The 21653-nt window shown below is 38.4% G+C and overlaps 1 protein-coding gene across 2 annotated transcripts; it reads left to right on the top strand.

Moving 5' to 3' along the window:
• The first annotated feature begins 3504 nt into the window (after positions 1–3504).
• LOC116256084 (protein GIGANTEA) lies at positions 3505–21401 on the top strand. 2 transcript variants are annotated; one of them, XM_031632252.2, is made up of 16 exons: positions 3505–3767; positions 3878–3931; positions 4962–5343; positions 6066–6137; positions 6286–6340; positions 6474–6616; positions 6806–7080; positions 9614–9672; positions 12479–12719; positions 12798–12948; positions 17042–17251; positions 17523–19067; positions 20108–20176; positions 20309–20527; positions 20786–20878; positions 20968–21401. In XM_031632252.2, the coding sequence occupies exons 3-16, from the start codon at positions 5257–5259 to the stop codon at positions 21265–21267; spliced, it is 3519 nt and encodes a 1172-aa protein (XP_031488112.1). In that variant the 5' UTR covers positions 3505–3767; positions 3878–3931; positions 4962–5256; the 3' UTR covers positions 21268–21401. The 2 variants fall into 2 exon arrangements, with proteins under 2 accessions (XP_031488112.1, XP_049934335.1); XM_050078378.1 differs by lacking the exons at positions 3505–3767; positions 3878–3931; positions 4962–5343; ... (2 more) ...; positions 6474–6616; positions 6806–7080 and adding an exon at positions 7315–7409.
• Positions 21402–21653: the final 252 nt, after the last annotated feature.

Below are 21653 nucleotides of genomic sequence, written 5' to 3' on the forward strand. Positions count from 1 at the left end.
AAAAGTTGACAACGGTTGGTGAAAGTGGAGCTCGTATGAGGAAAATGAAAATATGAGGCCGATCTCTGTAATTACGTCGAAAAGTTGATCCTCCCAATGAAAAAATTCGCGAAAATATCTCCCATCATCTGTCGAGACAACGCGCCACGTCACGCACACTGATGGCAAGTGGCGCGAAGACCGCCAAGTTGGGCACGATGATGATGCGAGGCTGCGAGAGCATGTCTAACATGACATGGTGGCCATGCCATCATCAAGAGCGAACATGCATCCGTGAGATCGCTGGGAGATATAAAACCTATGCCCAAGGGATGCCACGTGTCACGATCGCGATAATGGATCCGAAGCTGGGAGCTGATTGGGTAAAGCGGGGCGCTTTGAAAACGCCAGATATTTCCCTGGTCCCCCACCGCTCGGGCCAACCGGAGCCACCGATTTTGCGCCACTTCAGCAACCGGCGCAATCTTGACCACACATTTAAACCGGGTCCCCGGGACCGCTACTCGCCCCTCGCAGATCTGGTATCCGAACAATTTACATTTAAAGCATCAAATAAATCACCGATTTTTGTATGGAATGACATTTTATCAAAAAAAAAAAATTATGAACAAAATCAAGTGGATCAGCCAATTCACCGGTCTAGTTGAATCGGTCGTGAATCTATCAAGAACATTTAAAATTGAAATGGCTATGGAAAGAACAATGTAAATAGACTTGATATATCTAAAAACTGATCCAATTTTAAATCTGGATCTGGTAAAAAAAAATGGGGCACTAATACTAATCAGATTTGGATTTGATATGTGGTTTTATGACGACGTTTAAACTTAAATATGGTATTCAACTAAGATCTGATAAATATAATTGAGCATCGAGTCTGAGTCTGAATTTGAATCCAATAAAGTTGAAGTTTCGTATAAAGACCGAACACATCCGAAATCCGAAGTGTTGCGCATCGCTCGTTTAAAGTTCTAATGAACCATTTGAGGCAATTAAGACCAAGCACTTGGTGAGGAAGGAAGACCGTCGAAAGTGGAGCGTAGAAGAGAATGTGACCGGTGATAACGAATGGCGGTGGTGGTTCCACCGGACTACCTTTTTGGGCTTTGTCACATCACTCTAGTGACCCACCCACCCAGCATTAAGAGGCAGCTTCAGACTGAGCCCAGCTCTGGGCTCGTCTTCTCCTACTTTTGAGTCCGGACGACTCGGGTTTCAAAAAAGGACGCGTTTGTCCTCATGCACGGACCATGTGGAGTCCATTTCATGCATGCCTACAAAAGAAGTTCCGCGATTGAGTACAAAAAAAAAAAAAAACAAGGCCATGTGTGTCCCGACGCGACGGGTGTGATGCAACTAATTAGGTGAGTAGCAGGTGGCTGGTTAGTTACATGTATGTCTCGAGGGGTAGGGGTGAAGTCTAGCACGAGTTCAGTTAGCTCGAGCTCGGCTTGACTAATGAAACCACAATTTTGATTCGACTCGAACTCGAGAATAACTCGACAGAAGCAGTTCGAGCTCAACTCGGCAGTTACGTGTGGAGTTGGAGCTCGACTCAACAAAATTGTTTGGTTAAAATTGATATTCATCGTTACGTGTTGAGCTCGAGCTCGACAAACTCGTTTGAATATATCAACTTGATTAAGGCTCGAGTTTGACTCGACAGTTATATGTTGAGGTCGAACTCAACTCGATTATTTGAACAAGTCGACTCATTAAGCAAATGACTCTGCTCGAACTCCCAATCATTGTTACGACGCAACTAATGAATGGTGTTTGAGTGTTTCACGACCCAACCGAACGATGGAGTCTTTAATACCATGGTGGTTTCTTCTCATTAAAATATTAAAAAATGGCAATGCATAGAATAAATGGATTTAAAAAGGAGTGGGGATTTTATATTATTGGGATTATTGACACATTTATTTTTTATTACCTTCTTTACTGGCTTTACGTCTCCTTGCATACGCTAGATAAGGGTTTCAAGTCATCATGTTAAGGAGAAAGACAAAAAAATAAAAAAATAAATGGTTCCATCTAGTCCTTATTTTAAGTTGAATGGTTGAGTATTTTGCTTGTACACAAACACTGGGGAAAAAGTTGGAAGGGCTCTTTCGTTAATCCCTATACAACCGAAAGGCTACCACCTAACCTCAATTATCTCTTCGTCTTTTTTCCCCAAAAGGAGTTGACGCTTGAACCTGGATAAGAATTCAGGTGCTCTGGAAATAGAAGACAAAACATCACGGATCTCGAGTCCTCTTTTTTTTAATGGAATCCGCACTTAATTGTCCAATAACTTGGGATCTGAAGTCCAAATATCTAAAATATCTTTGAAAATCCAAGATATTTGCTGCATCTGTTCCTCAACAGATTGTTTATTTGGCCACAAGTCATCGTCTAATTTAATAGCATACACGCTATCTAGCCATTTGAAAAGTTTTACAAATTTAAGTTGCCAAAAGTTTTACAAAAGTTTTTTATTTTTCTTTCACTTTTAGTTTTTAAAAATTTTAAAAAATTATCGTATTTTTTTTTTCAAGCTCTCCATATTATACCTGAGAAAAAACTCGTCGTTTAAAGCTCCGAAACGTTATTTGTGACTATGATAAATACCGAATGAACTTACCTTAAAATGATGTCGAACCCATATCGTCTTTATTATGGAAGAACTAATCAACTTTTTATAAGAACCAAATCCCAATAAGCTTTAAACAAATTAAACCAAGTTTGAGTTGCTAAGCCCATGTGTGAACCCTAACAAGGACTAAGATCAATTTTTTCGAGCCAGCTATCAACAAACATAGAATGTCAATCAACGGGTCGTATTCTAATCGGATATCTAATTCAACCATTTTGAATCAGTTGGATGTCGAAAAAAAAAAAGTTTTAAAAGCTGAACAAACAAACAGATCAGAATTCAGATTTGGTTTTTGGGGAACAATAGTGGATCAGGTTTGACTTTGAACTCGAATTTGTTTTCATTTTTGATCGGATAAAATATATTTTGCATGCCTAGCCCGTTAACCTTTTTGTGTATAACAATATTAACTTAACCTTTGAGACCATATATCCTAACTAGCTTGACTATCAAACACGGGATCAGGATTGAGTTGCACTGGATCCACCAGTGAAGTCGGATCTGAAATTCAACATGGAAACTATTGGATTGATGGAAGGTACAGGTGGTTTGAATCCAACAGAATTATCAAATTTTATTCCTCCAAAAAATGTCTCCATAAAAACCGGAGGAAAAACAGAAAAATTAGCTGCTGGGGTCACCGACTCACCGTGCTCGTCCTCTAGTATAAAATGCTTTGCCGCGTTTCTCGTTCTTTCGGTGCGACGTGGCTGTTCCCGCGTGACCAGATGCACCGCACCCGACTGTTGAAGAATGGGACGATGATGATGATGGGGCGAGGATGATGGACGTCGATGCATGTGCAGCATCATGGGAGAAAATATCAACGCCACGTCAGGAGGGATCCTTTGGGACGTCGTGGGTGAACGCTGAGCTGCCAAATGATTTGCACCCCCAAAAACCGAATCAAAAGAAGGGCGAGGGGAGACCCAAGCCGCGGCGCCAACGCCTTAGATGTCCTGAAAAATATGAGATAAACCTCGATAATTTTTTCTTTTTCCTCTGTGGCTTTGCTCGTTTTGCTTCATCGGAGAGAGAGAGAGAGAGAGAGATAGCGAGAGAGCGAGCGCAGTTAAGGAGAAAAGAAGGGGTCCGGAAACCCTAGAGTCTTTGCTTCCCGAGGAAGGTAGACGAGGCTAGTCTCTCGTCGCAGATGTTTTTATTTCTTGATTTGCTTGATTTTCCTTTATTTTGCCGAGAGCTGATGGAATTTTCTGGTCTGCGAGATGGTTTCAGTGGCGGAGAGAAGGAGGCGGTAGCAAGGTCGGATTACGGAGAGTCGGCGATGCTGTATGTGCTTTTATTTTTCATTTTTTGGTTGATGAAGTTTTTCTTTTCCTGGGGAAACATTTTAAAGTCGTGTTTCTTGACTCGGTTGGGAAAAGGAATGCGTGTGTTTTGATTTGCTTTTAGAATCTTTTGGTTTTTCCTTTTTTTTTTTTTTTTACACATAGACACATACATGAGAGGACATAGAATATGAGTTTGGGAATACTGTGATACAGGGCTAATTAAGGTTTTTGCTACAAGGATAACGAGTCGTTTTTTTTTTTTCTCTGCCGTCCGGTTGAGAAGGAAAATAAATAGAGCAACTCTTCGGAGTTGTCAGGAGTTGAATGTGAATTGTGTTCCTCATTTTAGATCTGTTTGCCAAGCAAATCTCTTAGGATCCAGATAAAAGTGTACTTTTTGGGGGTCAACTGAGTTATTAATTTTCTCTTTATCTTTTACTGCCGTTATTTGTCCAAAATTTTGCATTTCTGATACTCGTTGAATCTTGGCTGGTTATTGAAAATAACATTATTGACAAATTCATGTTTATATAGAGAATGTTCTTTTTCCTTTTTTAGGTGAATAGTTAGATTTTTTACAACATTCCCATTTACTATGATTTATGTTTCTTGCCTTCAGTAGAAATAAGGCTCTCAGCATGGTTTCTTTTCTCTCATGATCCCTGCTGTTCTTTTTTCTATGATTTTGGAATTATGATAGTTTCTTTATCTATCTAGATTGTTCAGAAACTGATGCTCCTTCATTTAAATACGGGAATTGAAGTTCCCTTGGATTGCTTCCTTAGGAATGTCCAGGCTAGTGCTCTCACTTGTGGGAGCCGGAGCTTCTTGCATTCTCCTTCTTGGTCGGTCACTGGTGCTGTCCGTGTGATGATAGTTTCCATTTCACAATTTTGTTTGCAGAGGCTTTTATTAATTTTGATGTTGAACTATAGTGTGAATCTTTTCTTGCTGTGCTAAATTTGTTGCTGAGATAATATTGCTCCTCATTTTGTTTAATTGGTTTGTAATGGCACAAACTTTTCCAGGTACTTTTAAGATTCGAATCCATTATCATGGTCAGAGATTAATTGGAGAAATGATATGAAGAAATAGAAAAGTAGGAAGTTTGGTGGTTAGTTCTATTTGAATAGATTGGCAAAGTAATAAATTTGGGGGTAATTATTCTTCTTGCTCCCTTTCTCAAAGAGTTGAGGTGCGACTAATTTGACCAGTTTTGGAGTTATGTATTACGACAACGGTTGATCTGGAACATAGGTGGCTGTTCAGGGACATTTTGTTGTTTAATTTCCCCGTTAAGAAGAATCAGTTTAGGGAAAAGTAATGTCTGCTTCATGTAAAAGGTGGATTGATGGCCTCCAGTTCTCATCCCTCTTCTGGCCTCCTCCACCAGATGAGAAACAACGACAGGTACCAACTAGTTTTTTCATGATTCTATGGTGGTTACGATTGTTATGCATGATGTTCATTAGTTCTTGCTCCTGATTTTCTTATGTGGTGGCTAGATTTAGGCCTGCCATATGGGTTTGAAGAAAGTTGGTCTAAGACTAATTTTACCTGGCATGTCTATGTAGTTTCCAAGGTTGAACTCAACAATCAATGGACTGACAGACTTGCACCCTCACTCCCATAGTAAAAGGATAGAGCTATACGTTGTACACAGTATTTTTTACTATGAAAAAAATGCATCTCTAAAGAGAAATAAATTTTGCTCCGCTGCAGGTGGACTGGATCTGATTTAAGGTTTTTTTGTTGTAGTGGATCTGATTTTGGCCCAACCTCTGATGCCTTTTGCTGTACTGGATCCAATTTCATTCATAAAACTACTTAGCTTTTAACAAAAGTTTCATTCATCAAAATAAGTTACTTACAAGGCACTAAACTGTAATAAGTTTCACTTTTAATATGCAAAAGTGATAATTAATAATATCGAGAAGTTATTCCTAAAATAACTCTAGTTCTAATGCTAAATAATAACATAATCAAGCTAAACTAAAAATTCAATCATAGAGATTAAATCATCAAATTAATTGCTAACCTAATACCTTCTCTGCAACTCTGCACATTCTTCGTTCTTTTTACGCTAGGCTTTATGCATTAAGGCCTAAGGCAATTGTGGTTTTACCTTTCAGGCGCAGGTTATGGCTTATGTTGAGTATATTGCTCAGTTTACTTCAGAGCAATTTCCAGAAGATATTGGAGAGGTAATTATTCTTTTTTCATTTTTCAGTTGAAAAATTTGATGAATTTCTGTTTCATGCCCCTTCACTCTGAGTTTGGGTGATCCTATTTTGCAATTATGTTTGTTTAGTTGGTAGATGTTGATTTATTGTCTCTGAAAATTCTTTGCAGATAATACGGAAGCGATACCCTAGCAAAAATGTTTGTCTTCTAGATGACGTACTGGGTAATGCAACCAAAGCCTTTTCAATCCATATTTCCTTGAGCTTTAGGGTTCACGTGTTGTCATTTTGCTGCGAGGTCCTTGTTTTCTTTAATCTTATTATCAAGGTGCACTAAATATGAAATATCCTTTCCAGCAATCTTTGTACTTCATCATCCAGAGCATGGACATGCTGTTATTCATCCAATACTTTCTTGTATAATTGATGGGACATTGATGTATGACAAGAATTATCCTCCATTCAGCTCTTTCATTACATTATTCAGCCCAAGAAGTGAGGTATGGATTTCAGTACCAAAATCATTTTTGTCATAGTATTTTCTCTAAAATGAACATATCTGATTGGGGAGATTGAGGACCAGCATCCACTAGGGCATATGAAGTTCTTTCATTTGCATTTTTAGTCATCATTTTTAAAGTGTTACATCCTTACATGTCCACATATCAAATGGCTGTTCCCATTATCAGGAGGATTATTCCGAACAATGGGCTCTGGCATGTGGTGAAATTTTGAGGGTATTGACCCACTACAACCGTCCAATTTACAAGGTTGAAAATCAAAATAGTGAAACTGAAAGGAGAAGCAGTGGCAATCATGCATCAACCAGTGACAGACTGGAAAAAGAGCCCAGTCATCCTCTTCTTCTTGAGCATGAAAGGAAACCATTCAGGCCTTTATCTCCATGGATTACTGACATCTTGTTAGCTGCCCCACTAGGTATAAGAAGTGACTATTTTCGCTGGTAAGGAACTATCACACACCTTATTGTTGTTTAGTGTGTTATTCTAAGTGGTGTCATTCTATTGGATGGGTTTCTTGTTTTTATTTTCAAAAGAGTAGCATAATGTGCAGGTGAATCGTTAATTTGATTTTCACCTTGTTTTGGCATAAACTGCTCAGGCTTTAGTATAGAAGTTCTTTCGTGTATATTTCTTAAAGCTGTGATCAGCATGGTTGCAACAGGTCTTGAGAACACTAACAAGATGATAGATCTATTTTATGAGTTCTTGGCTATGTCACATGGACACGGCAAAATGGGTGCCGCACCCATGTCGACACAGCTGGACACAGGTGTGGGTTTTATGGTGATATTTTTTTTGTACCTTTTCATTTTTGAGTTTATAATTTATGAATATAAATAATGAAATATGTTGTTGTTCGCTTCAAATCTTACTATTATTATATTATTTATGTATATGTAATAAATATAATGTAATATAGATATATAGTGAAGTTCTATGTTGTCGTGTGCCAGATGTTGTCATATGGCTAAAAATTAAAAATTTAACACTAAAAAAGTTGTCAGATGAGTGTTGCTGGTGGCTTACAATGCAGCAACGATTCATGGTGTTTTTAGCAGTGATTATGGTGCTTTTAGTGATGGATTTTTAATTTTTGACCATCTGGTCTGGCACATGATAACATAGAATTCTCCTGGACATATATACAGATATGTATAAATTAGAGGCATGCCTTGCACCCAAGTTCTTAAAAATCGCCTTGCAGTACCCACTCCCATGTAATATAGGTTCCTGGTGTCCTCTGCCCTTTTGTTTTGTATATTGTTTTTTTTCTTTTATGTTTTTAATCTTTCCAAATAGTTATGAGGCATAGTGTACACAGAGACATAGACACACACAAAAAGGATGAGGCTTTGAGTCCAAATTGTTGTGTCCAGAGCTGACAAGGTTTTAGTTATCAGGAACATTGTTTTTGCTAGGTACGGGCGTAAGGCCTTCAATGGAGTGGTGTTGGTGTACCTTTAGTGAAGAGAGCATGACAATGGAATGCTTAAGCCACTGAGTCTTCAAAGGAGCATAACTAAAGTTATACATGGTCCAAAATAACCAAACAATGAAGTTTGTAATGTTGGATAAGCACTCTGTGTAAAAGAAAATTAATGAAAATTACAGCTAGACTGACATCGATATAAGGCGGCATAACCTTTTTAGATCATGCTCACTTATGTCTTGGCACAGGAAAAAGTCCCAATATTATTAGCATTTCAGAAAGGTACTTAATATAATAACACAATGAATACCATGGACCAGTTGTTGGGCATTGGAGGTGTTGCAGAAATATTTATGAAAAATCCATTTCCTGAAAGAATTTGGTTACGATCTAATTCATTCTGTAAGAAGCTTGTTTGTACATTTTGGCAGGTAGTAGCGTTTCTGTTTACTGAAGAGCTCCCTAGTATATATTATCTATTTGCACCCACATTGTTTATTTGCTTGCAGTCAAACATGAAAAGAAGAGTCTAGGGAGGAGTTATCTGCTACTGCAGGCAGGTTTTCACATGATATAAGCCTAGCCATCAGTGGTAATGTGGGAGGCTTTGCTACCATGTTAATTTGCATTCAACATAGTCAGACATCCTTGCCTCAGGTTTGAGGCTTGATTAACCCCCGGAAAAAAATTAGATTGAAGAAACAAATATAGATAAAAAGATAGATACATTTAATTGGGGGATAATATAGCATTTAGGTCAGTCTACCTTCTTCTTTCAATTCTGAAGGAGTTACTAAAATAGAAAAAGTTGCTCCACCAGCATTGTCCATATTGTACATCTTTAGTCGATATGCCCTTTTAACATTCACTGACTCAAGGCCCAAAGGTCATTTCTTTCCATCTGACATGCTGTGATTTCTAAGCATGTTTTCTTAGATAAGATGCTACATAATCTCTCTGTAGTAAAAATTTCTGGCCTCATGTCGAGTTATAACATCAAACCTTGCGAAAAGGATGTCTTTTTGTCCTTCTAAAATGGCAAAACTGAGAAATAATTTGGTCCACTTTGTGTTACCATGACTTCTTTAGTTTAAAACTTTAATGCCCATGAATTGTTAAAATATGGTGTAGGAGCATAAAGGTGATTGGTAAGTCTAGGTGCTTCTTAATAAGTGGATTCCTCTATTAAGAGTACTGCTGCATTATAGAATATTCTTAATATTTTGACGAAACAAGGCCTTGTCTATTCAATATTCGTAAGTGGCTTCATATTGAAGCATCTTTTTTATGATCCTTGTTTTTACATATTGATGTTTTGACATTTTTAATTTATTTTAGAGATCTTTCCTTGGCTTTCCAGTGAAATGTAAATTCTTTAGTTGTTTCTTGACCATGGAAGTTGACTTGGTGTTTTAATTTATATTTTTGCATGAACGACTAATGTAATATTAGTTGACTATTTATACTCAGCATATTTTGCTGAGTCTAATTGTTTCTGTGTTGTGCAAATTACTAATGACTATATTCACATTTTGATCAATTAGGTGTGGTGGAGTTATGGGCAAGTATGCTGCTAGTGGAGAACTCAAACCACCAACAATTGGTTAGTGAACTTCATACTTTGTTATTTTTTTGGTTCATCATGAGGGTCTTACTCTTATTCCCTTTTGTACTCATCTTACTGAAATGGGTCAATTTTTTGTTTTTCTGTCATATGCTCCTGGTAGTACAGGAAGCCTCAAATTGCTTGTACTTAGTTCATGAATATCCTATTTCTTACAGCTAAGATATTCAGTTAATGGTATGGTGTATTTGTCTGGTTTGTTTTTGCTCATGTTGTAGAGGTCTAGATTTGCTAGATATGTGCTGTAACTATTGTTCAGTCTCTCTCAGTTGCGTTGTCAGTATCAGTTACAAAACTTGTAAATGCAAGGCACAATGATAGTACTTTGTATCATAGGTGCATCAGCAACTGGAAGCACCATCATTAACAAAGTAAACTGAACAATTTGAAGCGTCCATTCTATGTTGATGTCAGGGGGAGCTTTGGGCCAGGCCCAGCTTGTTGTAGCCCCACATCTGACTCTAAGACACTGCTGCTCATCTCAATTATGTATTGTTTAGGCATCAGAAAATATCATATAAAGGAAGAACCAGAACAGATTGATTGGGCAAAGGCGAAGAACCAGAACAGATTGATTGGGCAAAAGCATTCTTTTGCAAGTCCTTTGTATTTTACTAGAGCTACATCAGCAATTTGACTGGCTCATCAACATCCCAACTAGTCTCACTTTTTTTGCTAGTCAGGTCAACCAACTAGCTGATTGCACTTTTCTCACGGATCTAAAAATCTATGCCGTATGTCATTCCTTTTCTTTTCTTTTCACGTCTCTTAATATATGTCCCTTAGGGTGTGTTTGGGTGGGAAAGTGGCATTTTTAATGTGAGAGTGTCATGAGATGTCATCCGTGGTTTTTGAATGTGGAGGGTACAATCAAGACAACAAGTTTGTCTCAGATATTCTCTACCGCCAGCCAGACACGATCTTATTATTGATGCTAACTATAACGACCTGGTCTACTCTCCATTGGGCTTGGGCTTCTTATTTGGCAGATCCCGACCCGTCCTTTAGTAGCTTCAGTTTCAGCCCCAAAAGGCTAGGAACTAGAACAACTAATCACTTGAGTAACCTCCTTGTAACACCCCACTTATTATGTGTTTTAGGACTAACAAGTTTTGAAGTTAGGCTATTTTCTTAAACACATAAAATAATTAGTGAGGCTGCTAATCTAGTTTTAGAACAACAAGATCTTTGTTCATTGAAAACATAAAGGAAGATGGATGAAAATGGAGGCCACGGTAGGGCAGATTATAAGGGAGTTCAAAAGAAGAGAAAAAGTAAAAAAACTATTGTTGAATTGCAGCCTTTGGCTAGGTTATTTTCAATTCGAGCTCACAGTGTTCTGTTTTGAACTTTTGCCTGTGTGTACCCAACATTTGACTGAATAACTGCACAGCTGATTTGGAGTTTGCTATTCCATCTTGATACATCCTACTTTGATATACTAAGTTAACCTGGTTGGACATCTAGAAGCATCAAAGTAGGATGTCATATACTAAGTTATATATGTGTGTGTGTGTGTGTGCGCACGCCCGTTTGTGTCGTGGAAGTTAGATCCTGACAACTACAAGCATGATAATGCAAGTAACATCTCTTTTTGTCTTTGCATTGTATGCCTAAGTCACGCGGTGTGCCAAAAATGGTGGTGCACTTGAGTCGATGGGGGGTGTGGGTGCGAGTAAACCGAGTTCGGTGTTGCTGACTACCCACTCTTTTTTTTCTCATACTTTACCCTCTTCCTTCTTCCCTTTTCTCTCTCTTCGGCCCCCTCCCATTTTATTTAATAAAATTTTGAATTCTGTATGAGACTAAGCTAACCTTGAAAAGAAAAATTTAAAAATATTGACAAAATAAATTTACTTATATAACAGATTATATTAAGTAGACAGCTATGTCGCATGGACTCTTCAAAAAAGGAGCAGCACTTGCGTTAGGTGCGGATGTGGATGTGGCTCCGACATGCATCCCCAACTGCACTTTCTCTTATTCATGTTCAATTTTTTTTCATTTTTTTCCTACTCTCTCTCCCTCTATTTCTTTATGTACAGTAATAAAAATGAAAAACAAATGACAGATTAAGCTAATAGACAACTATATAATTATATGTGTCTATTATAAATACATATATTTATATACATATAGTAAATAAATATATAAATATATATACACCCTCACTGCACCCCTGCACTCAAATTTTTTAGGATGTGTTGCACTGATACCTGCATCTGCACCGCACGCTCATGTGACATATGTGGACGGATGACCAGAGGAATCCAATAAACCCATTTATATATGTATGTATGTATTATATCTGTGTGGATGTGTAAGTTATTTATGTGGAACATTGAAGTATAAGAATATGTGGAACATTGAAGTATAGGAATACTGGTTACATGGTTAAAGCTTGGCATTGTCACAGCCACTTTCAGTCTTGAGTCTGTAAATGAGGAAACATCACTGGTTTTGGTGGTGAAACTGTAGACCGTTGGTTATCTTAACACAGAAAATGTTGAAGCATTGATCCTGCATAAGGCAGGGATGGTGTCACCTGATGCCTTTTTGGCATTCATAGTGATGTGTGTGTCATGCTTTTGAGAAGGGATAGCTAGTCTTTGCATCAGAATTTTGACATTTATGTGAATGCAGACTTGTGAATTCAAAGACCATATTGTTTTGACATGCCTATATTCTCATGATTTCTGTAAATGCTATGTGTTTTTTATTCTTTTGGTTGCTGAGGCATGTGCATGGACCATGAAATTTATCTCTTTCTGTTGCTTGTTTTCAGCTAGCAGCCGTGGAACTGGAAAACACCCTCAGCTCATGCCATCAACTCCTAGGTGGGCTGTTGCGAATGGAGCTGGTGTGATTCTGAGTGTGTGTGATGAAGAAGTTTCCAGATATGAAACTGCAAATTTAACTGCAGCTGCTGTCCCTGCCCTTTTACTACCTCCTCCAACAACAGATCTGGATGAACATCTAGTTGCAGGGTTGCCTGCTCTTGAGCCATATGCACGCTTGTTTCACAGGTATAGGAGCTTGAGTTTCCTCTTCAGTCTGGATACAATTTTTGGAGCTATATTGAAAAGGATTAGCATTTGGTTTAGGTACTATGCAATAGCTACTCCAAGTGCAACACAAAGACTTCTACTTGGTCTTTTGGAAGCACCGCCTTCTTGGGCACCAGATGCACTTGATGCTGCTGTGCAGCTTGTGGAGCTTCTTAGGGCAGCTGAAGATTATGCAACTGGAATGAGGGTTAGTCTATGACTGGTGGCATTTGCTTAGTGCTCTAGTTTAGAGTTTCATAATTTATGTTTATCTGTTTATTAAAATCTTTTGTGTTCACTGAATTGTGATTGCAATTTAATAGTGTAAGAGGTGCACAAGGTTGTGATGCCTTTTTTTCCTTTTTCTTTTTGAGCTTTTATGAAAAGGAAAAATTTCCAGATGTTTCTACCTTATGTGATGGAATAATTACTGAGAACTTTCTGTCACAAGATTCCTTGTTTTCCATTAATTTGGGCTTTTCTTCACTCGTCTTCATTTGTGATTGTCACAAAATTTTCTTTGCTTGTGATATGGAATAAATCTTGGTCACTTTTTCGTTTTTTTTTTCCCTTCTCTGATTTCCTGCATTTACGACCTTTTTGTTAGTGCTTTTAGATCTGAGATGTGCTTAAATTGTAAAAGGGGATCTCTCTCTGTCTCACACACATGCATGCACATGCATCAATTCATATACTTGCAGATTTCATTTTTTCGTGGTGTAGAATTCTAAGTTGGAATTTTGGCCTCTACATACCACAAACTCTATGGAAGATATGCTTTTGGACATTAAAGACATGCAAAAAACTAAAGATGCATGGCAACTTGTGCTTGTTTTGGATAGATTTTAGAACATGGCATAATGCACTTATTTATTTGTTTCACTAAGACCTATGTTCTTAAAAGCATTAGACAGAGTATGGGCAATGGGTAAAGCCTAGAGTCCACGCATGCTTAGGCTGGAGTAGGTGATTTAAGCAATTCTAAAAAAAGAGAAAATTGTAAAGCTAATAAAATGCAACACTAAGGCTTTGTTGGTAGCCTGAGGTGATTTCACATCCTTGAGTCTTAGATCTGAGGTCTTAAGATCTGAAGATTGCGTTTGATGGGTTAAACGTGATCCTCAGGTCTGTCACTTTTTCATGAAACCCTTGATGAGAGCCTTGTTCGGAGCGCTCCTCCTCACAGTGCAAGCAAGACAGCCATGGCCACCATCTTTGAGGTGCGTTTCCTCTCCCTCTTTTAACTGGCTGGAGAAGGCTTCAAAGCCCTCTTTTTCTGACAAAAAAAAGGGTTTTGAGTCCCTCACTGGTCAGCCAGAACAGAGGGTTTCGAGGCTCTCTCAAGCCAGGGGAAAAGAGGTCTTTGAATTTCCCTGTTCCAGCAAAAGGAGAGGGCTTTGAAGCTTCCATGGCCAGCCCCACCCGTTCCCTCTCCCCCACCCCTCCCAGCCCCCAATCCCCCACCCACCAAAAAAAAAAAAATGCTTCAGGCCTCTCCAGGAGTGAGGAGAATAAGGCTTCTAACCCATCCAAAGCCTTCTTTTTCCTACAGAACGAGAGGGCTTCTAAGACCTGTTTGGTCGACTGGAAGAATGCCTTCAAAGCCCTCTTGTTTGCCAGAAAAAGAGGGTCCCCCCCCTTTCCGATCAGAGATCTGCAGATTTTAGGTCACTTGAAGATCTGAAATCTGCAGTTCTCAAATGACGAGTTTGATAACTCTCCACGTCTCCTTGCAGATCCGAGATCAGATCAAAGATCCGGTGCTATCAATGGCCCCCTAAATGTTATTATATATGTGTGACATATATAACGACATACACAGTGACACCAAGATTTTTAAAATAATATAATTCAAATAAACTCACAGAGTCCTATATAGATACATACATACATAATGCACAAATGTGCACACATAAACTATGTTGTTAAAAACATTAGGTACAGAAGGTAAGATGAGCCTTGGCAGTCTAGGCACATTAAGTGGGCCATCCTCAAAACGGGAAACTGATAAAATGCAATATTTGTTATGAAATTAGTACTGAAATTGAAGCATTTCTTAATGGAAATCTATAACTATTATGACAATAAAACAGTTACATCAAAACCCAAACGCATTAAACATTTCACAAAAAAGGTGTTTTTCAAAGTTATATTGCATACAAATTCTTACCATTTCCTAGATGACAACTGCCAAGTCTCTACTTCTATTTTGTGAAACAGATATCCTGAAACAAAACCTAAAGTTGCTAATCAAATAACAAGAAAGTACAAATTTTCAGTATGATCATAGTGCATATTAACCTTGGTTTCCATAAAATTATCTTCTATTGCCAGTGTTGTACGTATCGTACGATATGGGGCCGTATCGTACGATACGTATCGTATCGTTTGTAAAATACGATACGATACACCTCCTGTATCGCAAATGGGGGTGTATCGTACCTGTATCATACGATACGTGCGATACGGGCCCCTGTATCGTACGATACGGTGCGATACGGCCCGTATCGTACGATACGGGCTGATTTCTAAAAAGGAGACTTGAACCCCATTTTTTCGAGTTTTTTTTATAAAAACCCACCCCTTCCTCATTTCTAATCTATAGATTGTACCATTTTAGAGGGAAATCATTGATTTTCATTGTGAAATCATTGATTTCCATTGTGAAATCATCGATTGTCACCGTGAAATCATCTATTAAACCATGGATTTGTGCATGGGTGGCTGATTCCCATTGAGAGGAAATGGTTTTTTTTTAAACCATGAAGATAAAGATGAAAAAGAATGATATTGTTATGAATTTTGATGTCTATGAAGTATGAATGATGAACCGTGAACGTGTAAGTTTATAGCATTTAGCAAAATAATAAGTCTATCATTATCTAAAAGACTAAACCATGTTTTCTATGAAGAATTTATTATTTTTAATTTTTTCTGATTTTTTATGAATTTTTTGATTTTTTAAAAAAAATTTCTGATTTATTATTATTATTTTTTTAAAATTTACGATACGGTTACGATACGTTACGATACGGCGTATCTTAAAGCCCGACCGATACGCCTTACGATACGCTTTTTACAACATTGTCTATTGCAATTCTAAAGAAGATAATACACAGACAAGTGAATTTAAAACTTAAAATGACATAAAATATTCAAAGTATAATAATATACAAATTGTAATGGTAACTGTAACCATAAGTATGCATGCACATGCATACAGATATAACTTAATGCAAAATCACATGCAGCAACAAAAAGTGAAAAAACTGCATGGCAACAGAAGAAAAAGAAATGTCTTGAAAGAAGGAAAAAAATAAGAGGGGGAAAAAAAAAGAAAAAAATTAAGTTGTCAATGAGAAAATCCTAGGCATCTTAAGCGATGTTCTAGGCATTTTCAAATGGTAGATTGCCTTAAACCAACTAGGCATTTTCAGGAATGTATGCACATGGCAATCAATAGTATCTGATTTATTTTAAGTGCATGTTTCTGTCAATTGGCCATTGAAATCCACTATCGGAGATCAGGTTCCATGGCATGAGTTTGCTAATTGCTAATATAGGGAGTGGTTATAAAGAAAATTGATACTTCATGCTTTTATTTCTTGAAAGCTAATTCCATTACTTGGCTTAGGTTGTTTATGTCCAGCTGTAATTTACAATCTTCAACACTTTTATTGAGGTAGAAAGGAATAAGCAGCAGGTTTTCCATGTTCTTGATGAGTAACTGGTTTCTTGATGTATTTTCGGGGATTTCATGTTCAACAACTATTAACATTTCCTTATTTTGCATGGTCTCTTGCTGTTTGATCTTGTCATTAGTGTTGCTGTCCATGCTTCATCATTCCTCTCTCTCTCTCTCTCTCTCTTCTCTTTTTTCTGGTTAACATTGCATTGGTCGTGCAGTATTTTTGTTTTGTGATCTTGCTTGCCAGTAATCTTTCACTTTTTAGACCAACTGATTATCTTCAACACTTTTATTGAGGTAGAAAGGAATAAGCAGCAGGTTTTCCATGTTCTTGATGAGTAACTGGTTTCTTGATGTATTTTTGGGGATTTCATGTTCAACAACTATTAACATTTCCTTATTTTGCATGGTCTCTTGCTGTTTGATCTTGTCATTAGTGTTGCTGTCCATGCTTCATCATTCCTCTCTCTCTCTCTCTCTTCTCTTTTTTCTGGTTAACATTACATTGGTCGTGCAGTATTTTTGTTTTGTGATCTTGCTTGCCAGTAATCTTTCACTTTTTAGACCAACTGATTATGCAGCTGCCTCTGATTTCCCTTACCTTTTGTCATAGCTCCCAAGGAACTGGATGCATTTGCACTTCCTTCGTGCTATTGGCACAGCAATGTCCATGAGGGCAGGCATTGCTGCAGATGCTGCTGCCGCTTTACTTTTCCGAATACTTTCTCAGCCTTCATTACTTTTTCCTGCTGCTAGACCAACTGAAGGCATAGGTGTCCCTCGTGGACCTCTTGGTGGTCTGCCTTCGTGCTATAGTAAACAGGTAAAGTGCCATTCCAACATTTTTTTTGCTCATTCTGTTCAACAAGTGTGTCCTTTTCCATCTGTCTAATATAGAGAAGGTTCATGTTCAAGATATATTTGCACACTTGCTTGTGTGCCCATAGTTGCACTAGCATATTTGCATATATGTTTTGGATTTATCCATGACTCCTGGTAAACTTCAAAAGTAGTGACATAGTTGATGCATTTAGTGGTCCATGAGTCAACAAATAACTGCTACCATGCCTTGAAAATTTGGAATGTTTATCTAGGTTGAAGTTCCTGCCCTGGATGCTACAATAGAAGCTACAGCTCAAGGAGTTGCATCACTTTTATGTGCCCATGGACCTGAGGTTGAATGGAGAATCTGTACAATCTGGGAAGCTGCATATGGCTTACTTCCTTTGAGTTCATCAACTGTTGATTTACCTGAAATAGTGGTAGCCACCCCATTGCAGCCACCAGTTCTATCGTGGAATCTGTATCTTCCACTGCTCAAAGTGTTGGAGTATCTCCCTAGGGGAGGGCCTGCTGAAGCATGCCTTATGAGGATCTTTATAGCTACTGTTGAAGCAATTCTGAAGAGAACATTTCCTTTGCATCCTTCAAAAGTTCAGGTAAAGTTGTCACGCTTCACCAGCAATGGTATATCTTCAAATTCAAAGGGTCTTGCCGTGGCAGAACTTCGTACAATGGTTCATTCTTTATTTCTCGAGTCAAATGCTTCAGCAGATCTTGCCTCTCGTCTATTGTTTGTAGTGTTGGCAGTTTGTATTAGTCATGAAGCTCTGCCAAAAGGAAGTAAAAGTCCCCCTGGTGATGGGAGAGGTACAATTCATTACTCAGAGATGGTGTCTGAAGAAACAGTGAATGAAAAATCCGCAAACATCCGAAACCAGAACAAAACAAAAGGACCAGTATCAGCATTTGATTCGTATGTGCTGGCAGCTATATGTGCTCTGGCATGTGAGCTTCAATTGATTCCTCTTATTTCACAAAATAACAAAGCACCTAGTTCTAGAGACTTGACTAATGCCAGGACAGCAAAGGTTAATGGAGCATCTTCTCATTTAAGAAATGATACGTGCTCAGCAGTATGTCATACACGTAGGTTTTTGGGAATTTTAGAGGCACTATTTTCAGTGAAACCATCTTCAGTTGGCTCAATGTGGAGTTACAGTTCTAATGATATAGTAGCTGCTGCTATGGTTGCTGCTCACGTTTCTGAGCTCTTTCGAAGGTCAAAGCCTTGCATGCATGCACTTGCTGTTCTAATGCGGTGTAAATGGGACACTGAGATATGCAACAGAGCCTCATCACTCTATCACCTTATAGACATTCAATGGAAAACTGTTGCCTCAATAGTGAATAAGGCAGAACCCTTGGAAGCACATGTACTGCGTGTTCCTGAAAGGAATGAATCTGATGCGTGCTTCCATGTCAGGAAACAGTTGAAGTCATCAAACATTGACAGTTTGAAAGCAGGTGAAGAATCATCATCCGAGAGGGAAGGAGATAATGTATCAGATATGTTCTTAAAATGCAAAAAGCCAACGGTCCTGAATGATGCAATACTAAGTACATCTGGAAAAAGTGTAGCAAATCTTCCTGTAGATGCATTAGATCTTGCTAATTTCCTAACGACAGATGGATATGTTGGATTTAGCTGCAATGCACAGATTCTTTTAAGATCAGTGCTTGCAGAGAAGCAAGAATTGTGCTTCTCTGTTGTATCTTTACTGTGGCACAAGTTGATCGGTGCACCTGAAATGCAAATGAGTGTTGAAGGCACATCTGCCCAGCAAGGGTGGAGGCAGGTAAAGCTTGACCAGCCCTCGATGTTCTACTCTTGGTTTTTCACTGAATTACTTACATTCAATTTGATGAGCTTATCTGTTTCTCTTTTGTTGTCATATTAATTTCCATTTTGTTCCTTTCACCTGCACATTTTTGCTGACCATATCATGTGATGGACACCATGAATCTTGCCTCATGTGATGGAATTATAATCATCTACTAGAATCAGTTTCTTAAATTAATTCCATGCCTTGAAGGAAAAGTCTGAGCCTTTGGGAAAAAGGAATGAAAGTTGAACATTCTATATAAAGTTTCCCACATTTGACATCAAAATCATTGTTGCCATGGATTCATGTGTGTGCACGAGTGCTTGCACCATGCATTTCTTAGTGAGGAAAACTGTTGAATTTCGGACCTGTTGGGCTTGTCAGTTGAGAAGCTCTATCAACCTGGAGCTCTTCCCACATGTTATCAATCTCGAAAGGATCTAGGAATTTAGCCAATCCATCTAAGCCCAGTATGCAGAGCTCTTGTTGGTAGTTGGTACTAGTGATAATGTAGGTTATGTTTGATTTGGTGCATGAGAGAGACTATTTGTAGTAACATGAAAGAAAATTTGTGAATCCAAATGACTAAAATTGATCCTGGAGCGATGGACTTGATCAATGAGATAGGTGTAAAGGTGGCACCTCCAAAGATCGATGTAGAGGCATGGTTCTGGCAGCCAAGTCTTTTTTGAAGTTCTGATATCATGAAAAAAAAGATCACAGAAAGCATGTGTCAGATGAGTTACGAGAGTATTTTCATCAATGTTAGAAGGTCTAACAAGTTGCTATTAGCAATTGACAATTAGCTCTCGTGGCTGACGAATGCTTCATTAATATTGTTAGGTTTGCTCAGGTATCTTTTCATTTTTCATGTTTATGTGGCTTTTGATGACTTTGTGATTTTTGATGTAATTCTCATACGTGGCTCTTAGTTTTAAGAGACTTCTCTGCCATTATTCTTCCTTCTCTCCAGTGTTTGAAAAACTAACTGGATATTTATTCACACTTTTTAGGTAGTCGATGCATTGTGCAATGTTGTATTGGCCTCACCAACAAAGGCATCAACGGCAATTGTCCTTCAGGTGCTAAATTTTTCAAGCCCTTTGGTTTTGCTTGTTTGCTCTGCCATTGAGATTATTTTGGTTCCTTGTCTCTTGTAACTTTTGTTTGCATGTTTCCTGAGTTGGATGACTAGCATTACCTTGTCATTGCAGGCAGATAGAGATTTGCAGCCTTGGATTGCAAGAGATGACGAGCAAAGCCAGAAATTGTGGAGGATCAATCAGAGAATTGTTAATTTGCTAGCAGAACTTCTTAGGAACCATGGCACACCAGAATCGTTGATGATTATTGCTAGTGCTTCGGATCTTCTTCTCCGAGCTACTGATGGAATGCTTATTGACGGAGAAGCATGTACATTACCACAGTTGGAGGTACATTTCGAATCGTATGTCTGCAATATTTTGTCCAATAAATCTGTGTGCACAATCACACATAGGGTCACCAAATTGAGTTTGTGGCTTAGCAATTATTATTTTAGCTTCTTTTTCTTTTATCATGTTTGTTCTATGTGTATGGATATTGGCATCTAGCTGTTCGTTTGTTTTTTTAATTTCATCTGCTTGTAGGCAATTCTTTGCGTGTTTCTTTTGAAATTTCTGAATTCTTGTATAATGTAACGAAATTTACAGCTATTGGAAGCAACAGCTAGAGCAGTTGAACTTGTTTTTGACTGGGGTGAAGCAGGATCTGCTGTTGCCGACGGCCTATCAAATTTATTAAAGGTGACTGTAGTTGACATTTCGACAACGAAACATGCATGCTTTATTCGTTGTAATGCTTCATCTGAAATGGTTTCCTCGTGATAATGCAGTGCCGTCTTCCTGCAACTGTTCGCTGCCTGTCTCATCCCAGTGCACATGTCCGTGCCCTCAGCACATCGCTTCTGCGAGACATCTTACATATCGATTCCCTCAAATCCAATCCTGTACAAGAGGATGTAAGGGGAATTCCCGTGCCTCCTTACCGCACCTTAACAATCGGTACCATCAACTGGCACGCTGACCTTGAGAAATGTGTGGCATGGGAGGCACACAGCAGGCGTGCTACTGGATTGACGCTCACTCTGCTTGTTGCTGCTGCGAAGGAGTTGGGTTGTGTTGTTCCTGTCTGAATTCTCCGTAGTTAACTATGTTAGATAAGCCAATAACTCTAATATCGTGTTAGAAAAATTCAAACTCAAGAACATCGATGAATGAAAATTGCGGCAAGCGGCAGATTAATAGAAGTAAGAGAATTTCCAAGAGAGTGATTCTCAAATAAAAGAATATTCTTGGTGGTAAAAAATGGAACTAAATGTAATTAAAAATATAAAACCAGAAGGCTAATGCCCTTTTTGAAGAACCCCGAAAACTCAGGGGAAATTAACTCAGACCTTCTAGAAAACTAATTCAAATGGAAGTCTTAACGCCATTGGTGAACTAAGAAAAATATTTGTGGAGGCTGTGGTGGTGCAGAAACGAGGGGAGCCTGGGAGACTGCCGCCCATGACCGTGGAGT

Source organism: Nymphaea colorata, chromosome 6 (assembly GCF_008831285.2).
Source record: "Nymphaea colorata isolate Beijing-Zhang1983 chromosome 6, ASM883128v2, whole genome shotgun sequence".
NCBI lineage: Eukaryota > Viridiplantae > Streptophyta > Magnoliopsida > Nymphaeales > Nymphaeaceae > Nymphaea > Nymphaea colorata.

Excerpts from the sequence above, each read along its gene's own strand:
- LOC116256084 (XM_031632252.2), top strand. The coding sequence starts at position 5,257 with ATGTCTGCTTCATGTAAAAGGTGGATTGATGGCCTCCAGTTCTCATCC. Across the intron at positions 6,341-6,473 it reads TCTTCTAGATGACGTACTGG|CAATCTTTGTACTTCATCAT; the intron begins GTAATGCAACCA and ends TATCCTTTCCAG. Across the intron at positions 6,617-6,805 it reads TATTCAGCCCAAGAAGTGAG|GAGGATTATTCCGAACAATG; the intron begins GTATGGATTTCA and ends TCCCATTATCAG.